At 47.4% G+C, this 16,385-nt stretch overlaps 6 protein-coding genes across 11 annotated transcripts; 2 read left to right on the forward strand and 4 right to left on the reverse strand.

Annotated features, from left to right (window-relative positions):
• Positions 1 to 318: 318 nt before the first annotated feature.
• On the reverse strand, positions 319 to 3,729 carry LOC117147523 (ras-related protein Rab-35). Its single transcript, XM_033314440.1, has 3 exons — positions 2,767 to 3,729; positions 1,794 to 2,093; positions 319 to 1,671 (listed from the first exon to the last, which is right to left on the reverse strand). The coding sequence occupies exons 1-3, from the start codon at positions 2,816 to 2,818 to the stop codon at positions 1,418 to 1,420; spliced, it is 606 nt and encodes a 201-aa protein (XP_033170331.1). The 5' UTR covers positions 2,819 to 3,729; the 3' UTR covers positions 319 to 1,417.
• A 940-nt stretch (positions 3,730 to 4,669) lies between these two features.
• LOC117148194 (PHD finger protein 7) lies at positions 4,670 to 8,062 on the reverse strand. 5 transcript variants are annotated; one of them, XM_033315468.1, is made up of 5 exons: positions 7,863 to 8,062; positions 6,556 to 6,635; positions 6,246 to 6,500; positions 5,647 to 6,149; positions 4,670 to 5,582 (listed from the first exon to the last, which is right to left on the reverse strand). In XM_033315468.1, exons 3-5 carry the CDS (start codon positions 6,345 to 6,347, stop codon positions 5,273 to 5,275), a joined length of 915 nt encoding a protein of 304 aa, XP_033171359.1. In that variant the 5' UTR covers positions 6,348 to 6,500; positions 6,556 to 6,635; positions 7,863 to 8,062; the 3' UTR covers positions 4,670 to 5,272. The 5 variants fall into 5 exon arrangements, with proteins under 5 accessions (XP_033171359.1, XP_033171357.1, XP_033171355.1 ...); XM_033315466.1 differs by having other exon boundaries at positions 6,246 to 6,503; XM_033315464.1 differs by having other exon boundaries at positions 6,246 to 6,508.
• A 981-nt stretch (positions 8,063 to 9,043) lies between these two features.
• Positions 9,044 to 10,455, forward strand: LOC117148502 (delta(3,5)-Delta(2,4)-dienoyl-CoA isomerase, mitochondrial). Its single transcript, XM_033315904.1, has 4 exons — positions 9,044 to 9,178; positions 9,320 to 9,482; positions 9,553 to 10,177; positions 10,237 to 10,455. Exons 1-4 carry the CDS (start codon positions 9,127 to 9,129, stop codon positions 10,333 to 10,335), a joined length of 939 nt encoding a protein of 312 aa, XP_033171795.1. The 5' UTR covers positions 9,044 to 9,126; the 3' UTR covers positions 10,336 to 10,455.
• On the reverse strand, positions 10,413 to 12,363 carry LOC117148499 (xaa-Pro aminopeptidase 3). The gene is made up of 2 exons (XM_033315901.1): positions 11,873 to 12,363; positions 10,413 to 11,815 (listed from the first exon to the last, which is right to left on the reverse strand). Exons 1-2 carry the CDS (start codon positions 12,242 to 12,244, stop codon positions 10,550 to 10,552), a joined length of 1,638 nt encoding a protein of 545 aa, XP_033171792.1. The 5' UTR covers positions 12,245 to 12,363; the 3' UTR covers positions 10,413 to 10,549.
• A 234-nt stretch (positions 12,364 to 12,597) lies between these two features.
• On the forward strand, positions 12,598 to 13,903 carry LOC117148503 (TIP41-like protein). Its single transcript, XM_033315905.1, has 4 exons — positions 12,598 to 12,739; positions 12,800 to 13,134; positions 13,222 to 13,441; positions 13,506 to 13,903. Exons 1-4 carry the CDS (start codon positions 12,728 to 12,730, stop codon positions 13,752 to 13,754), a joined length of 816 nt encoding a protein of 271 aa, XP_033171796.1. The 5' UTR covers positions 12,598 to 12,727; the 3' UTR covers positions 13,755 to 13,903.
• Positions 13,819 to 15,977, reverse strand: LOC117148500 (annexin B10). 2 transcript variants are annotated; one of them, XM_033315902.1, is made up of 5 exons: positions 15,822 to 15,977; positions 14,666 to 15,377; positions 14,415 to 14,596; positions 14,303 to 14,305; positions 13,819 to 14,024 (listed from the first exon to the last, which is right to left on the reverse strand). In XM_033315902.1, exons 1-5 carry the CDS (start codon positions 15,834 to 15,836, stop codon positions 13,968 to 13,970), a joined length of 969 nt encoding a protein of 322 aa, XP_033171793.1. In that variant the 5' UTR covers positions 15,837 to 15,977; the 3' UTR covers positions 13,819 to 13,967. The 2 variants fall into 2 exon arrangements, with proteins under 2 accessions (XP_033171793.1, XP_033171794.1); XM_033315903.1 differs by lacking the exon at positions 14,303 to 14,305.
• Positions 15,978 to 16,385: the final 408 nt, after the last annotated feature.

Raw genomic sequence — 16,385 nt, forward strand, 5'->3', positions numbered from 1 at the left:
TTCCCACAAAATGTACATTCTGAATTAGATAAGAAACTGAAATTCCGCTGAGATGCTCCAGAATAAATATAAATACTAGTGCGCTTCGTTACTACGTTATACATTCACTCTTTTCATAGAGTCGCCGAAAAGTATGCAACTACTTTTAAAAGCTGGCAAAAATTTGAAGATCGGGACGCTTACCATAAATAACAAACGTGTTTGCAAATTTATTTAATATTTAAAATAATTTAAAATCCTGAGGACTTAAATGAAAAGTGGCTACATCTTCGGCATATTAAACATGGATATGAATTACAGTCCGAGCGCAAGAAATCGTGTTTTTCCAAAGATCAATCTTTATTCTATCCGATGAGGGTACATAAGTAATATCTGAGTATTGGAGTATTGGTTCCCCGGTTTCGAATAAATACAAACTTTATTTATCTTTCGAAAATTTGCATTCCAAATCATGTTTACTGGCAGTTCCGGGTTTTTCATTGTAAGCAAACAAATTGAAATGAATTGGAAACAGTCCCTGAAGTTCTTTACTTTATCCTGTTGAATCAATCACGGAATGACGGCAATAATACCAAATGAAATCTTAACAAGTAAGGCAGTTTCTAGTGCAACAAAATGTTTAAAAGCATCACTCCAAGCTAATAAAATGTCCGGATTCATTCAAAACGTGTCTTTAGCGATTGATAGTCAGTCGACAGATCAGAGCTTCCGTTTTTAAATTTTAAAACTATGGGAGGAGTGTGAAAAGTGGAGAGTCGCGATCGGAAGCCATAATTTGATGTGTTATCTCCCTACATATGTATATCTATGTATATATTTATATATTTCTATATTTCTATATTTCTATAAATGTGTTTCGTAGCTTAGCTAGCGAGCGAGGCGTTTGCGTCCTCGTGCCTGTTCCTGCGGTCGCTCTTGTTATTGTAAATACAATTTTCCGTTTGAAATATAAATATATTCTTGTATATAAATATGCGATTTGTTTCAATTTTGTTTATGTATGTATATATTAATATGTATATAAATTGCTAAATACATTTAATTGCGCTTTACACTTTTACACTTTAATTTACGGCTATCTGGCATTATTCCGAATAAAACTCAGGAGGAAAAAAAACAAAACAAAAAAAATTGTTGTCTCTAGTGGGTGGTGAGTGTTGTTTGTTTTGTTGTCTCGTATTGTTTGTTTTGTGTGGTTTCTTGTTGTTGGTTGTTTGGTGGTGTTAGCTATGTCTATGTGAGTGAGTGTGTGTGCCGCATCGTACGCCAAGAACCCTACAAACTACGCGCCCCCACAACGATTCCGTCCGCCCCCGGAGTTGATCCAGGTCCTGGTCCTAATTTCAGTTCCGATTCCCGTCCCGCCGCCGCCGCCGTCGGTCCAGTTGCAATGCCAGCTCCTCTGCCGGAGCCGCTTTCACCTGCAGCACTTCCCACCCTTGCTGCCCTTGGGATTGGGCTTCAGATGCAGCGTGTCCTTCTGCTGCTCGTTGGGGGAGGTGCGCAGCTTGTGGTCGAGCACCTGCCGCGTGATCGACAAGAACATGTTCTCCACGTTTATGTTGTCTTTGGCGGATGTCTCGAACAGCTCGATGTCCATTTGTTTCGCAAACCGCTGCGCGTCCTCGGTAATGACCACCTTCCTGTCCGGATCGTCGTTCTTGTTGCCCACTGTTGGAGGAATCGAAACGTGAGCATATATCGCTAATGTAAGTTGCCCACTAATTAAGCTCCGCTTGGCATAGCCAACAAGTACTTCAACCAATTCTATGCGCAATACGGTATAGGCTCACCTAATACTTTTTTAACCACGTCGCAGTTGTTCTGGATCTCCTCTAGCCAGCGGCGGACGTTCGCGAAGGATTCGCCGTTCGTGACGTCGTAGACGACGATGACGCCGTGGGTGCCGCGGTAGTAGGTGCTGGTGATCGTCCGGAAGCGCTCCTGCCCGGCCGTGTCCCAGATCTGCAGCTTTACGCGCATGCCCTCGATGTCCACGGTGCGGATCTTAAAGTCCACGCCGATGGTGGTGATGTAACTGCCCGAGAATGTGTCGTCCGAGAACCGGATGAGCAGCGACGACTTGCCCACGCCTGCAGGGGATCAGATGGAAAGATGGAATGGGATTCGTATTACAATCATGTGATATCTTTACTACACACACAAGTGGCCCATTCGGCATATGACATTGCTGTGGAGCGGGGAGTGTTCTCCTGCTCCGGTTACCGCCGCAGCAGGTCTGCTGCTCGCATATCAAGCTGTATATCCTGCCAGTGCGTCACCATTAGTCATGAGCCTGGTTTTGCCCGCATCACACTGCTGATCCGCGGACCAGACAACCTTTCTTTTGGCACAAGCTCGAAATACGGCCAAATGAATATGTAGATAGCTACGTTAGGAGGAGGACAGGACTGATATAAAGTGCTTATGCATTTAAGATTAAATATGTACATAAAATTAGTACAACCAAACACATGTTGACTATGCCTAACACATTGAGTATAGAAACAAGAAGCTGACGAATGTTGAAAGTATTATGGAAACTGAAAACAACATTACTCATACGCCATGTTGGCGTGAGCATTTCAAATGTAACACACATAAATGGTAGCAAGATGCAGTAATGCGAAAGGGAAGTGGAGACACAACTGCATTTTTGGCCAGGAATCGGGGACAAACTGCAATTTACACCTGCTATTTTCAACGCGATGCTAGCTATTTTTAAGCACCTGGTCTGTGGGAACCGGGAAAGCCTGGGAAACTCACCGCTATCGCCGATTATTAGCAACTTGAACAGATGATCGAAGCCGCGTGCCATTTTTCGTCGTTTTTTCGCTGTTTTTCTGTGTTTTTCCTTGTTTTTGCAAGTGCTTTTATATTTACAGTTAGGCGCGTCGAACAATGCAAAATATACTTTTGTTTTCTTTTTTTCTGCTGCCTGCTCCCACACGCACACACACAGGAGCACACTCCCTGCGCTCACTCGCTCTCTCTCTCTTTCGCTCTCTTTCGGAAGCGCCCTCCCTTTCGCCCCAAGCTACGGCCCTCTCGCTCGCACTAGTGCAGCCGGCTGAATATCTCAGATAAGCTGTTGTTCTTTCTGGCTGCTGGTCTGTTGTTGTTGCTGCTGATGATGTTTTTGTTGCTGTGTGATAAGCTATAGTTATTAGTATTGTTGCGTTGCAAGTTAATTTATGTAAGTGTTGTTGCCGCCGCCTTGTTATTTAATTTCCTTTGATTAGGTGTGTTTTCACTTTTTTTGGCTCTACTGGTGCAGTTGTAGCTTTTGCTTTATCAGCGGATTTGCGAAGAGAATTCGAGCGGCAGGCTCATTTCCATCAGATCCAATGGCTTGCTGGCGGATTAGACGGCGATTTGGTGCCGAAAATACTTCAATATAGGCTGGCAAATTTTCGCAAAGCTCGACTCCCTCGCAATCGTGCGTCTCGCTCTCTCCAACACTGCAGCACAGACACAACACACGAACACATACGCACGCACGCACACACACACAGGAGTGAAGCTCTGGCTGACTGTTGAATTTATATTGGGCTTCTTGGCGGTCTCGAACTTTCCAGCTTCCGGGTTGCTCTTGCAGCGCTGAAAGGACGACGATTTGTGGGAATTTGTGGGCGTCGGCGTTCCGGATTAATTCTGCTTAATTCATATTCTGGATAAACTATTGCTAACGCACCCACACTAGAGACGGAACCAAATGCGATGTTTATGCTTATCGATACTTTAGGATAGATAGTACCCCACAACCATCGATTCATTTAACCGGAGCATAACGTCGAATTTTTCTCTAACTAAATATACGTTATGTACATAAATTTAGTTAAATAAATTTATAGTATACAATTTTTTAACTACGATTCCCGATGTGCAAGCTCAAAAAATATCAATATGTATCGATATATTTACAGAAGACTATCGCAAGTGGCCGTCTAACGGGTTGCTGACGTTGCCACCTTTTTATAAGCTGTGGGCCATACCCAGCACTTATTTATGAAGAATGGCGCGATTTTTTAAAAACTTCGATCAATTATAAATTGGCCATCTTCCAGTTTATGTAATTTTACATAATAAACCCCATATTAATGATACAAAAGGAAGCAAACAAAAAATACACCTTTCTCTTCTATGAGTATTCGTATTGTACAATTTTTGAGAAGTTTTTTTCAACATCCAAATACAACCATAAATAGTAAAACATATATAACTTTTTCAAATAAGTTAGAACTCCCCCACCCACCATTTGCAAAACGAAAAATTAAAACTTGTATAAGCAATAATGCGCTTTATCAACGAATTAATAATACAAATCGTAGGATGTAAAAGTAATGGACAGTTTTTTCCACATTAAGATCATCAAAAATGAAGACGATCCAATCCAACAGGAGATATATACTAAGCTCGGTGGTCCTCAGGTGTATTATGAAAGCGTTCAGTCACTGGTCAGGGATTCTTAGATCGCTAGTCACACTAATGTAATGCTTAGAATACTTGAAATACTGTGTAGGCACTGCGAGTTGCTAAAAGAAAGTCATATGAGGGAAAATAATGTGTACAACTACTTAAAGTAAAAACATGTAAACAAGTTATATATACATGTGCAAAGGAGCACTTACTTAGCTTACTTACGAAACAAATAATTAGTAAATGCAACTTATTAGCGAATGCCGCTAGGAGAACAGGAATTTAATGGGATTCTGTATGTACAAAAGGCTGAAAATTAAAGCTACAATGAGAATAGCAGGTGCGAACCAAACGCACGAATTTGGTCCACAGCCTAGTCGATGTGATGCGATGGTTCATGGAAAGTGCGAGTGTTATGTGTGTGTCATCTGTTCTCCTAGTCCCTGCGCAGGTATCCTGCCCACTCAGGATACATTCATATTGATACTGATGTGTACATGCTATGCTCGAGTGTGATCTGTCGTAGTGTCATCCGTTCTTATCCCTGCAGGTAAACTGGCCGCACAGAAGACATCAATATCGATATACTGATGTGTACATGGAATGTGCGAGTGTTATGTGTCGTGATGTCTGCTGTGCTCCTAGTCCCTGCAGGTATCCTGCCCACTCAGGATATATTCATATTGATACTGTGTAAATTGAATGTGGAACAGGATAACTCCTAGTCCCTCTAGGTATCCTGCCCACTCAGAGTAAATCCTTATTGATCTTGTTGTGTACATGGGTTTGTGCGAGTGTCATCAATCGTAATGCCATCTGTTCTCCTACCCCTTGCGGGTGGCCATGTGGCCGGTCAAGCGATTGCGGGTCCTATTGGCCACACAGGATGTAAAAAGCTGTTCTCGTCCATTGAGTCGGCGTCCACTTCGGGAACGGGCACTGCCTCCGGGGTGACGGCTGAGCAAACCTCGCAGACGTAGGTATCGTAGTCCATCAGCGTGCAAATGAGGTGCGACGGATTGGCGCCACATGAGGTGCAATACAACAGCATGGCGGGAATGTCGTTGTGACCAGACACCACATTGCAAAACGTGGCCGTGCAAATGAGATCGCGGCGGAACTGCTCAGCAAAGGCGCCCGGCTCAGTCTCCCAGGAGGGGTCTCTGCGGAAGACAAGTACTGCTTAGTTGGGCTTTGTTGCTCCAATTGTAGTAGGTTTTAACTTACTGGTTCAGCACGGCGATGCCCATATATACCACCCTGCGGAACATTTCAATGTTGTTGCACAGCGGGCACTTGAAGAAGTAGCCGGACGAGTTGGCGTAGCCCTGCAGGCATCTGCGGTGGAACCATCCATTGCGGCAGCACGGCGCGAATAGGCAGCTCACCACGCTGAAGCGCTCGCCCTTGGCAATCAGGTCATCCAAGCATATGAGACATTTCTCGTCCTTCTTGTACGCCGGACGGTGGCGAAGCACCGGCACATGCTGATGGCAGAACGACTTGTACGTGTGGCAGAACTGGTTCTGGGCCAGATTATCGGCGCCGCACTTGGTATGGAAGGTGCGACGGCATCCCGACTTGCAGCACACAATATTGGCGCCCAAGCGGCGGCAATAGCAGCACTTAAGCGAACGGCAGCGCTCGGCCTCCGCTTCGATGTCCTGCTTGCGGAAGTTCATGATGTCCAAGTTGCTGTCGCCGCGCTGGATAAGATTCGAGCTGAGGTACTGCCGGAGGAAGGGAGAACGAGGGCAGTGAGAAGGTCGGCTTGTGAAGGAGTTTCCTGGACGCGGCAACCCGCCCGAACACCAAGCATTACTTACCAAGCAGTTGCGGTGCACCATCATCTTGCCATCCACGTGCACAGTGCCGAAGATCAGCTCGTCCTGCTCGCTGCTGCGGCACAGCACGCAGGTTAGCACCATGGCTGCGTTTCCGGTGACCAATCCCTCAACTAAAACAACTGACTGTTTTCGCGCGCAATGAACGTCGGTTTATCGGAGTAGCCCTGCAGACAGAGATGCCAGATCGCCGCGAATTGATTTGATTTTATTTATGTTGGCACGAATTGCCGAAAACTGCTGTTCTGAAAAAATATTAATCTTAATAGTTGACTATTTAGCTTGTACATACATATTTTCCAAAGCAACCCTGATGTGAAAAAGGATCTTTTCAATTTATTGCACTGGGAAGTCCGAAGAGAATGGGCGTAGCTAAATTGGAACAAAATAAAAAATCAGGGAACAATCTCAAAAATAAATATATAAATATCACAAAATAAAACCAGCTGTTATATACTCGTTACTCAGCTGGTGCGAGAGAAATGGCAATTTCCAAGTAGAACGGCGAGTGCTGTAGAGCGCGCGGCAATTGAATGCATTTGTATGCAATGAGAAGTCGGCGGCGCAATGAATTCTTTTAAACTCTTAATGCGTTTCTGAAAGTCTCATCTGAACAAAATTTGCCAGTTAGGATTCGTTGACAAGTGAAGTACGTGTTACTTAACACGAAGAAAGAAACTAACAACACGTGTATTTTATTTAGCCAATGATCAAGAATATACATGCATATAGTTTGTAAGGTTTCTGGGGTCGGAAACTCTTCTTTTGCCTGCTACATCCCTTTCAACGTTACTATATTCCCTACTTCACTATTTCTCAATGATTAATATATGTATATTGGGCTAGCATAACAAAAACGTGGCACGTGTGCAAATTGAACGCATATTCATGCACAAATAAGTAAACAGTTGGAAAAAAGTTTAAAGGCAACCCTACTGTCAGAGTTGACAAGCGTCAAACGCTCGGCTTTATTTCTATTTCTACGAATTCCCTTCTAAATTGGCGCCACTCGCGGCAAATGCGAATTGAATGGAAGTTGCAGTCCTTTTTTTCAAAGTGTGTGTATAGGTTCCATTTAATTCCTTTTCAAGTACATTTATTTGTGTTTTCTGTGCACAATGCTAATTCAATATGAAAACTTACCAAAACAGCGTGGAATTTCCAAGCTTGTTCTTTGCGTGGTAAATTGGCACTATTCACTTTATTGGCACTATTCGCTTTATACTTTGGATTTGGTTAAATGGGTTTGGTGTGGAGTTATTTTTAAAACTTGTTAAGATTACTTTTTTTTCTTCCGAAAATATTTTTTTTCTGAGCTGTGTGCTGCTGCTTCGAGATTCTGCACCTTTATGATTTTCTGATTGTCATTGTTTAGAGGCAAGCCTACTTTCAAAGTTGGCAAGCGTCAAACGCTCGGCTTTATTTCTATTTCTAAGAATTCCCTTCAAAAATTGGCGCAACTCGCGGCAAATGGGAATTGAATGGAAGTCGCGGTCCTTTTTTTCAAAGTGTGTGTATAGGTTTTATTTAATTCCTTTTCAAGTATATATATTTGTGTTTCAATTCTTTGCACAATGGTAATTCACTATAAAAACTTACCGAAACAGCATGGAATTCCAAAACTTGTTGTTTTGTGGTAAATTTTGATAAATGGCACTATTCACTGCTTTATGCTTTGGATTTTGTTAAATGGGTTTGGGTGAACTATTTTTTAAACTTGTACAACGTATTTTTTTATTCCGAAAATTTCTTCTCCGAGCTGTGTGCTGCCGCTTCGAGACTTGGCACCTTTCTGACTTTCTGACTTTCTGACCAACAGAACTCAAACTTTCGATAACTTCGAGAAGTGATGGAAGCTGGGACGATATATGTTCAAGGCAATTTAATTTATGTGTCAAGGTAGCGTCGATGAGTTAGCGGCGATGGCGGAACGGTAGAATTTGGAACTTGGTATTTTTCTTTATATATTATGGTTTTTTTTTTTATTTATATATAAATTTTTTCGTTATTTAGAGGTGAATTCCAGGAGGCTTTAAACTCCTCACACTGCATTTTTCCAGGATCATTACTTAATTAGGCTTACACAAGTCTATATGCACGGCATTTCGCAACACGATCTGTGAACAAGCACAAGCAAAAATGAATTTCAAGGGCTATTTCTGGTATGGGGTGGTTCATAGCTGGATCCACTGTTACTCCACTCAAAAACTGTGCATAAGTTCTTCATGAAATTCACCTTAAGAAATATCCTTTAAGATGGCCTAGCGTGCATTTTGGAACGCGCTCTGCGAGTGGAAATATTCTCCAAAGAGTGGTGAGCCGATTTTTCAATTGCGCATTTTATATACTTTCTTGAGTCCTATAAACTTAAGTCCTACATAGATAGTTGGATATTTCTTTTCTGAAGATGTTTGCATTTATATTATTTGGAATTCACCTCTAAGCAACGAAAAAATAAATAACTAAAAACATTTCCAAGCTCCAAATTCCACCGTTCCGCCATCGCTGCTAACTCATTGGCGCGAATTTGACGCACATCCTTATAAGTTCGAATTCCCCAGCCGGGTGGCTGCACAACACCGTATTGATATAGTAGCCTAACAAATTTCTGCCGCAACGACTGCATTTTACCTAGAACCCATTTATTGCAACAACTATGTCGTTATACAGCCTGATCGCCATGGAAAATCTGCTAGCGAAATATAACTAAAAGCTTTGATAAGCCGAGAGCCCGCCTTATTTTGAATATTCCTGCCGGGTGGCAGCACTGCCGCGTATCGATAGACAAACAAAACAAATTTCGCTGCCGCAACAAGTGGATTTGATTTGAAACCAGTTGCTTTAAGTGAAAAGAAGTCTTATTATGTCGCTCTCCCGCCTGAACACTCTGATGAAACTGGCGCCCAAGCCCACGGGTAAGTACCGGTGGCTTCCATAATCCGACATCCAGTCTTATGCGTTTGAAATTTGGGTTCGGTTCAAAGTCCGAACACCGGTGAATGAACCTTTGTCTCCAGCATCGTATTAAAAGTCCAATCAATTGCACTTTCCGCCAGCCATCGGATCTCTCCAGATGCAGAGAAACCTTTCCGCCCTACCGGAATCCGGACCCACCGGCCATTTCAAGACGCTGGCCGTCAGTTCGCCCAAGCCGTTCGTCTTTCATGTGGAGCTCCATCGGCCCAGCAAGTTCAACGCCATCAGCAAGCAGATGTGGCTGTGGGTTATCCAATAGCTTCCCGTTTCCGGTTCCGCAGACTGCTAACAAAACTGCGTTACCCATTTCCAGAGAGATCAAGGAGTGCTTCGACGGACTGGCCACTAATCCCGACTGCCGGGCTATCGTTCTGTCTGCCGCTGGAAAGCACTTCACCGCCGGCATTGACCTCAACGACATGATGAACCTGGGCCAAACGCTGGCCGAGACCGATGACTACGCCCGCAAGGGCGTCATCATGGAGCGCATGATCAAGGTGTACCAGGACTCGATCAGCAGCCTGGAGCACTGCCCCAAGCCGGTCATCACGGCGGTGCACAAGGCGTGCATCGGCGCCGGCGTGGATCTGATTACCGCCGCCGACATTCGCTACTGCACCGAGGACGCCTTCTTCCAGGTCAAAGAGGTGGACATCGGCATGGCCGCCGACGTGGGCACCCTGCAGCGTCTGCCCAAGGCAGTGGGCAGTCAGTCCCTCGCCCGCGAGCTGTGCTTCACTGGGCGCAAATTCGAGGCCGCCGAGGCCCACTCCTCGGGCCTGGTGAGTCGCCTCTTCCCAGACAAGGAGTCCCTGCTGACCGGAGCCCTGGCCGTGGCCGAGCTCATCGCCAGCAAGAGTCCCGTCGCCGTGAAGACAACCAAGGAGAGCCTCGTCTACTCCCTGGAGCACACCAATCAAGAGGGCTTGGATCACATTGTGGGTATCCCAATTTCTCGACCAATTTGCACGAGCTAACCACGCCTCACACCTTGCAGCTCCTGCTGAACAAGCTCAACCTGCTGTCGGAGGACTTCGCCCAGGCTGTGGCCGCCCAGTTGACGAAGGACGATAAGCCAGTGTTCGCCAAGCTGTGATCGGTAATGGGTAATCTGTAATATGTAATATGCAATCTGTAATCCGCACATGAGAAAGATAATTCAACGGCGGGGGACAGAATTTAAAATGTATTTGCCATGTGTGCATTTATAAATACACCATCTGCCTTTACTTTAGGACCTAAATCAGCGCTTTAGGTTGTCGGGAGAATGAAAGGCTTATGACTAGGAATTTGGTTTTCGTTTTGAGCTCTTAAAACGTCTCCGCGGATGAGGCGCCGGGTTTCCTCTGCTGCTGTTTGCAAAGCTCCTGCAGGGCGCGTGGATCCTTGACGCACGCCTCAGTTAGAACCTCCACGTGGCCGTTCTCGTTGATGAGCAGATCGTCTTCGATGCGGATGCCGATGCCTCGGAACTCGGGCGGCACGTCGCCGCAATCCTGGCCAATGTAGATGCCCGGCTCAATGGTGAAGACCATGCCGGGCACGATGCGCGTGTTGCGTGGCACGTGCGGCGTGTCGTGCACGTCCATGCCAAGGTAGTGGGAGACGTGGTGCGGACAGAAGCGGTAGCCCTGGCTGACCAGTTCCTTGTACTCGCTGAACGACTTGCCCACCAGCCCGATCTCCTGCAAGTACTTGCCCAGCTTGTAGCAGGTGGTCTCGAACAGCTGATCGAGCGTCTCGCCGCCTGGCTTCATCACGTTGCCAATAATCTCCCCCTGCAGCTGGTGCAGCATGTCGTACAGTGTGCGCTGCGGCTCCGTGAAAAGCCCACTCGCCGGCCAGGTGCGTGTGATGTCGCTGGTGTAGCCGCCATACTCGCAGCCGGCGTCCATCAGCACCAGATCGTGCTGCCCCAACAACTGGCTGTTGGCCACGTAGTGGATCACCGTGGCGTTCTGACCGGCAGCCACCACCGGCGGGTAGGCCAGGTAGCTGGCGTTGCGCATGCGGCACTTGTAGTCAATCGCGGCGAACAGATGGTGCTCCGACTGACCTGGCCGCGTCTCGGCCATCACTTCGTTGAACGAGCGTGAGGCTATGTCGCAGGTGCGCCGCATTAGCTGCATCTCGTCGCGGGACTTGAGCAGGCGCATGGCTTCTAGGAAAGTGTAGGCCGGCAGCAGCGGACGGTGCTGATCGCCGCTCAATCGCATCATGTTCTCCGCTAGGGATGGCAGGTCGGTGCTCTTCTGGTCGAACCAGATGTGTGGTTTTAGGGCGCCTGCGCGCTTGGCCAGCACCGCCTCCAGCTGGGAAAGCGGATGGGCCTCAGTGACTCCGAAGAGCGGCACCGCCAGCTCGGGCCCAGTGCGCGGACCATCCCACAACTCGGCATGCGGGTCCTTGGGACGCATAAACAGCTCGGACTGCACGTTCTGGGCCTCGTCGATGGTCAGCAGTAGCACGGCGTCCGGCTCTAGGCAGCCAGTTAGGTAGTAGAAATCCGAGTTCTGGCGGAACACGTACGGGATCTTGCCGCTCATATACTTCTTGGAGGCGGCGCCCAGAACGAGCTGTAAGAGATTCAAGTTTATAGATTGTGTTTCTCTATGTAGCCTGCAGATCCTCACCATGTGACAGGTGCTCGAGTGCCCATTGAACTCACCGCCGAAGCTGCGTGCATAGGCGCGGATGTTTTGCATCAGCTGCGAACGGCGTTCCTTGATCTCGGTCAGCTCCACGCCCGGAACCAGCTCGTCCGGCTGGATAAGATGTGGATGCGAGACGCTGGTGGGCTGTCCCAGGTTTCCCTTTTGCTGGCGCAGGATCTGAGCCACGCCGCGCACCTCGGCCGCGTTCACAGTCGATTTGCTGCTGGGACTTCCTGGGGAGATCGTGGTTGACTGGCTCATCCAGCGGTGTGGCCACAGGCTGGTGGAAATGGCGGCACTGCGGCAGACGGTGGGAGCGATCAGGCGGTCCAGGCGCCTTAGGGTATTCATCGTGCTGCCGGTTCCGGTTCTTTGGTAGCCAACTAAAATCTTTACAATATTTTACAGATAAGAAACCCGAACTGATAAAAACAATAACGATCCTGGACAAAAACAAAACACCAGGGCTGCCAGACGATTGTTTAACAGGTGTCGATAACTATCGTTGTAAAATTATACAAATATGTAAATGTACTTTCGCCTTACCTATAGCAGCTTTTCGAAAACGCGCTTTTTTTCAAATTGTGGATGACCACGGTTTATTAAGCCTATGAATCCACTTAAGTACGCCAACTTGATTGTTTCCGGCCCATGGCATTTAAATATTGCGCTGCAATCGAAAAACCTCGATAGTACCGCCGCTAAGCTTCGGAAGTAATCGACACTGGCATCCCTAACATAATAACAAAGATTTTTAACAGGATCAATAGGAGGATTTGGAACGGTATTTTCGATTTGGAAAGACGCTGTGAAATCATTTGACATATCTGTAGAATGTCCATGGAGGTATGTGTTGGTATAGCCCAGTTCCAATGGCCAAACACTTAATGCAATCCCGGCCTGCAGAGCTTTGTGCCCCGGCTGCCGGTGGACAGCGAGTCCATCCAGTTCCACGACTGGGTCATTAGCTACGAGAAGTCGCACATCCTAAAGAGCAGCTGCCAACTGGGAACCGCCGAGTGCTGTCCCAAGGACTCGGCCGACCGCTGCGACCTCTGCCACTACCAGCACTCCCTGCAGCTGCCCCACCTGCCTGATATGGTGTTCCACAAGAATCGGCTGGTGCTGAAGCACAAGGACGGCGCCGCTCTCGAGTTCTGCCCCATGGACGCGCTGGCGCTGGTGGACAATGGGAAGCAGCCGCTGGAGGTCGCTTGTGCTCAGGAGTGGCGGGAAACGCGGTGCGTACTCCCATTGAGATTGGGATATGGATCGTTCTACTGTTGTTCTTCTATAATTTGCCCCAATGATTGAATTCTATACTCCAGTAACGAGCAGACAATGGAGGAGAAGTTCAAGCCTTTCGACTGGACATTCACCTCCACATACCAGGGCACCATGAACGAAAAAGTGCGGTCGGAGACCACGGATCAGACGCTGAACAAGTTCAAGCTGATGCAGCGCGAGAACATCATCTTCTACCACGATTTAACTCTGTTCGAGGACGAGCTGCACGACCACGGGATCTCGGTGATGAGCGTGCGAATCGTAAGTGCTGATATATACATATTATAGAGCCCTTCTCCAAGAAGCCCAACTCTTTCTGGGACAGCGCGTGATGCCCTCCGGTTTCTTCATCCTTTTGCGCCACTTTCTGCGCGTGGACCACGTGCTAATCCGGATGCACGACACCCGCTTCCACCACGAGATCGAGAATGACTTTATCCTGAAAGAGTACATCCATCGGGAGGCGCCTTGCACGGAGCTTCAAAACTCTGTGGCCTCCTGGACCAACCCGGATGCAATGCAAGAATTTGTGCCCGTGAAGTCCAAGCAGTTGCACAAGCTCTTCTTTAAGTAGTCCCGATGTCCGATCCTAGATGCCAGATCCCAGATCTCTAGGCTTATGTCAGTCGTCGCATTGGTTAAAACTGCTGCTATATGCGTTTATTTATTGCCAACAGTGTGCGCATGCGCAGACGACATTAAAAGCGATTTTCCTAAAAGGCACACTACGAGTAATGCTATTAACACGAATACAATATTGGGCGGACCAGCTGCCACATCCTCGCGACTAGGCGGATCCCAGTAGGGCAGTCAGGGCCCGCTTGTAGTCACCAGAGGTCTCCGCCTGGAAAGTAAAGAAAGAAACGTATTGAAGCGAGATCCAAGTTCTTGCTTTTTTGGCTATGCCCTCTACACTACAATTACTACTTTGCCCAAGAATACTTTTTGGCAAGCCGATAATGAGATTTTGAAAAAAGTCCAAGAGCCAGTTTGCTTCGGCGTTTTAGAAATAATTTGGTGGGGATTTTGGCAGCATATGTAGCGCAAAAGGAGCACTTGATAGCGTGGAATAACCAGGACCAGGAATGCATCCGTTTCACCATAGGCGTGGCCAATACTTACGTCCTAGGACACCACAAACACCGCAACAAATACCGACAAGCAGGTGAAGAGAAGGGGAAAGGGATGCGTTAACCATGTGCGAGGCACTCGCGATTCTGCGAGATCCACTTACCACCACGGCGCTGTGCAGCGTACGGTTGTAGATTCGCTCGAACTCCTGCTTAATGGTCTCCAGGTCGATCTCCGAGCGGCTGACAATGATGCGGATGAGCGTGGCGTCATCGGTGCCGGCGCCATTCATGGCCTTGTACAGGCGGTTGGCGAAGAAGGCTGCCGGTGACTGGACGCACTCAACTGAAAGGTTAAGAGGTGTGTCATTTGGGCAAGTGTCTGTTACAACAATGAACAGTTTAATATACTGACCTATGGCCATCATGGCCTCGTGCAGCTCGTCGGACATCTCGTGCTTGATGGCCTGCTCGATGGTCTGCCCGGAGAGCTCCTTGTACTCCTCGAAGACGAGTCGCAGCTGTGGGAAGCTGGCGTGCGACATGATCCGGTTGAAGACCTCCTCGTCCGTTCCCAGCTTGGCCTCGCCGGCCGAGTAGAGCTGGGCGGCTTGCTCTTTGGCCTGGTCGACGTCGACGGGCGTGTCCAGTCCGTCACGCACTCCGGTCACGATCAGCGTGAGCAGGCGACGGAAGAAGCCGGAGGTCTCGCTGCACATCTGCTCGGCCAGCGGACGCTGGTAGCGCTCCTCGTAGACGGCCACGATCTGGGCCATCTCCTCGTTGGTCTTGGTGCACAGGATCTCGACGAGTGTGGCCTCCTCGGTGCCGATGCCCGCCATGGCTGCGTGCAGTTGCTTGCACAGGTACTCCACCGGTGGCATCATTAGGCCCACGATCACGTCCTCGAACTTGCCGCCCAGCTCGTCCTTTAGATCGTCCACCAGGTCGCGCTCGAACTCCGCCTCGTAAACCGCCTTGATCGTCTGCCTCTGCTGGTTGCTCCTGCCGACGAGCACGTCGATGATCTCTTGCTCGTTGGTGCCGAATCCCTTCATCGCCGCCCGCAGCACCTGGGCGTCCTGGGCGGCGTCGAAGGGAGCTGCGTCCTTAACCGTGGGCACGGGCTGCACAGTGAAAATGTATTTATTTTTACCAAAAAAGTAATCTTTAATACTAGCAGCCTAACAAATATTACGGTCATATTCACATTATTCATTTGCGATAGTGATTTCTACGATCTCATTATGTTCCATTCATAGACAATATCTGGAACATGCAAAGTAAGGAAGGTCTGGGTTTAAGTACTATCGCTGCCTTCTAAACTTTTTTACTTTGATATCACATTTCACATAGGAGAAAGTATGTACATGCAACTGGTAGCTGCATACAATGCTCTTCTATGGTAACTCTCTGTTTTCGATAGAAACTAATATTTTGGAAAGTTGATACCTCCAAACCATATGCATTTTTCTTTCCGTGTAGCGAGTGACGCATCGCCGTGGCAAATCAATAAAATGCATAAGTGCAATAATGGAATCATATCTAGCCTGGCAGTCCAATCCACTCACTTTGTAGTCCATCATGCAGCTGGAAGATTCCTTGGGTTCCTTTGGGCTCTGCAGTAGACGAATTCACAGGAATCAGCGCCTTTCTACTGGGACTTATTTGCGAATTCTTCTTGCGACGTCTTGCAGTCTCCGCCTGCTTTTGCTGAATAATTCGGATTGGGAGGCACTGCACCGGGGTCTCTTTTCCGTGCTCTCCGGTTTGCGCTCGCTGCAGAGCACAAGTTTTACACACGGAGAAAAATGAGACTTGTTTGGATGGCAGCACTCGGCTACGTAATAAAATACACATCTTGTATTTGTTTTGGCTCAAAAGCGTTCGTTTTTATCTAATTTCGTTTGTTTTAACATAGAAGGAATATTTTTGAATTCTTTTCGAAATATAAACCGAAAGATTTTTATTTAAAAGCGTTTGTTGTCTGTATGGATGCGATGTATTGCAACAAAGTTACCTGCTATTTCACCGTTTGAAGCCCATCCTGTTTCTCTCAGTGTATGAGCTTTCGCGAGCGCGAGAGAGAGCTTTTAATTCCGCTTCTAATGGAAGCTGCACTTGAATTCCAAAGT

Source organism: Drosophila mauritiana, chromosome X (genome assembly GCF_004382145.1).
Source record: "Drosophila mauritiana strain mau12 chromosome X, ASM438214v1, whole genome shotgun sequence".
Lineage (NCBI taxonomy): Eukaryota > Metazoa > Arthropoda > Insecta > Diptera > Drosophilidae > Drosophila > Drosophila mauritiana.

Excerpts from the sequence above, each read along its gene's own strand:
- LOC117147523 (XM_033314440.1), bottom strand. The coding sequence starts at position 2,818 with ATGGCACGCGGCTTCGATCATCTGTTCAAGTTGCTAATAATCGGCGAT. Across the intron at positions 2,094-2,766 it reads GCTAATAATCGGCGATAGCG|GCGTGGGCAAGTCGTCGCTG; the intron begins GTGAGTTTCCCA and ends GATCCCCTGCAG. Across the intron at positions 1,672-1,793 it reads CGTGGTTAAAAAAGTATTAG|TGGGCAACAAGAACGACGAT; the intron begins GTGAGCCTATAC and ends TTCCTCCAACAG.
- LOC117148194 (XM_033315468.1), bottom strand. The coding sequence starts at position 6,347 with ATGGTGCTAACCTGCGTGCTGTGCCGCAGCAGCGAGCAGGACGAGCTG. Across the intron at positions 6,150-6,245 it reads TGGTGCACCGCAACTGCTTG|TACCTCAGCTCGAATCTTAT; the intron begins GTAAGTAATGCT and ends TTCCTCCGGCAG. Across the intron at positions 5,583-5,646 it reads GGCATCGCCGTGCTGAACCA|AGACCCCTCCTGGGAGACTG; the intron begins GTAAGTTAAAAC and ends TGTCTTCCGCAG.
- LOC117148502 (XM_033315904.1), top strand. The coding sequence starts at position 9,127 with ATGTCGCTCTCCCGCCTGAACACTCTGATGAAACTGGCGCCCAAGCCC. Across the intron at positions 9,179-9,319 it reads ACTGGCGCCCAAGCCCACGG|CCATCGGATCTCTCCAGATG; the intron begins GTAAGTACCGGT and ends ACTTTCCGCCAG. Across the intron at positions 9,483-9,552 it reads ATCAGCAAGCAGATGTGGCT|AGAGATCAAGGAGTGCTTCG; the intron begins GTGGGTTATCCA and ends ACCCATTTCCAG.
- LOC117148499 (XM_033315901.1), bottom strand. The coding sequence starts at position 12,244 with ATGAATACCCTAAGGCGCCTGGACCGCCTGATCGCTCCCACCGTCTGC. Across the intron at positions 11,816-11,872 it reads ACTCGAGCACCTGTCACATG|CTCGTTCTGGGCGCCGCCTC; the intron begins GTGAGGATCTGC and ends AATCTCTTACAG.
- LOC117148503 (XM_033315905.1), top strand. Across the intron at positions 13,135-13,221 it reads CAGGAGTGGCGGGAAACGCG|TAACGAGCAGACAATGGAGG; the intron begins GTGCGTACTCCC and ends TCTATACTCCAG. Across the intron at positions 13,442-13,505 it reads CGGTGATGAGCGTGCGAATC|CGCGTGATGCCCTCCGGTTT; the intron begins GTAAGTGCTGAT and ends TTTCTGGGACAG.
- LOC117148500 (XM_033315902.1), bottom strand. Across the intron at positions 14,597-14,665 it reads CGAGGCCATGATGGCCATAG|TTGAGTGCGTCCAGTCACCG; the intron begins GTCAGTATATTA and ends TTAACCTTTCAG.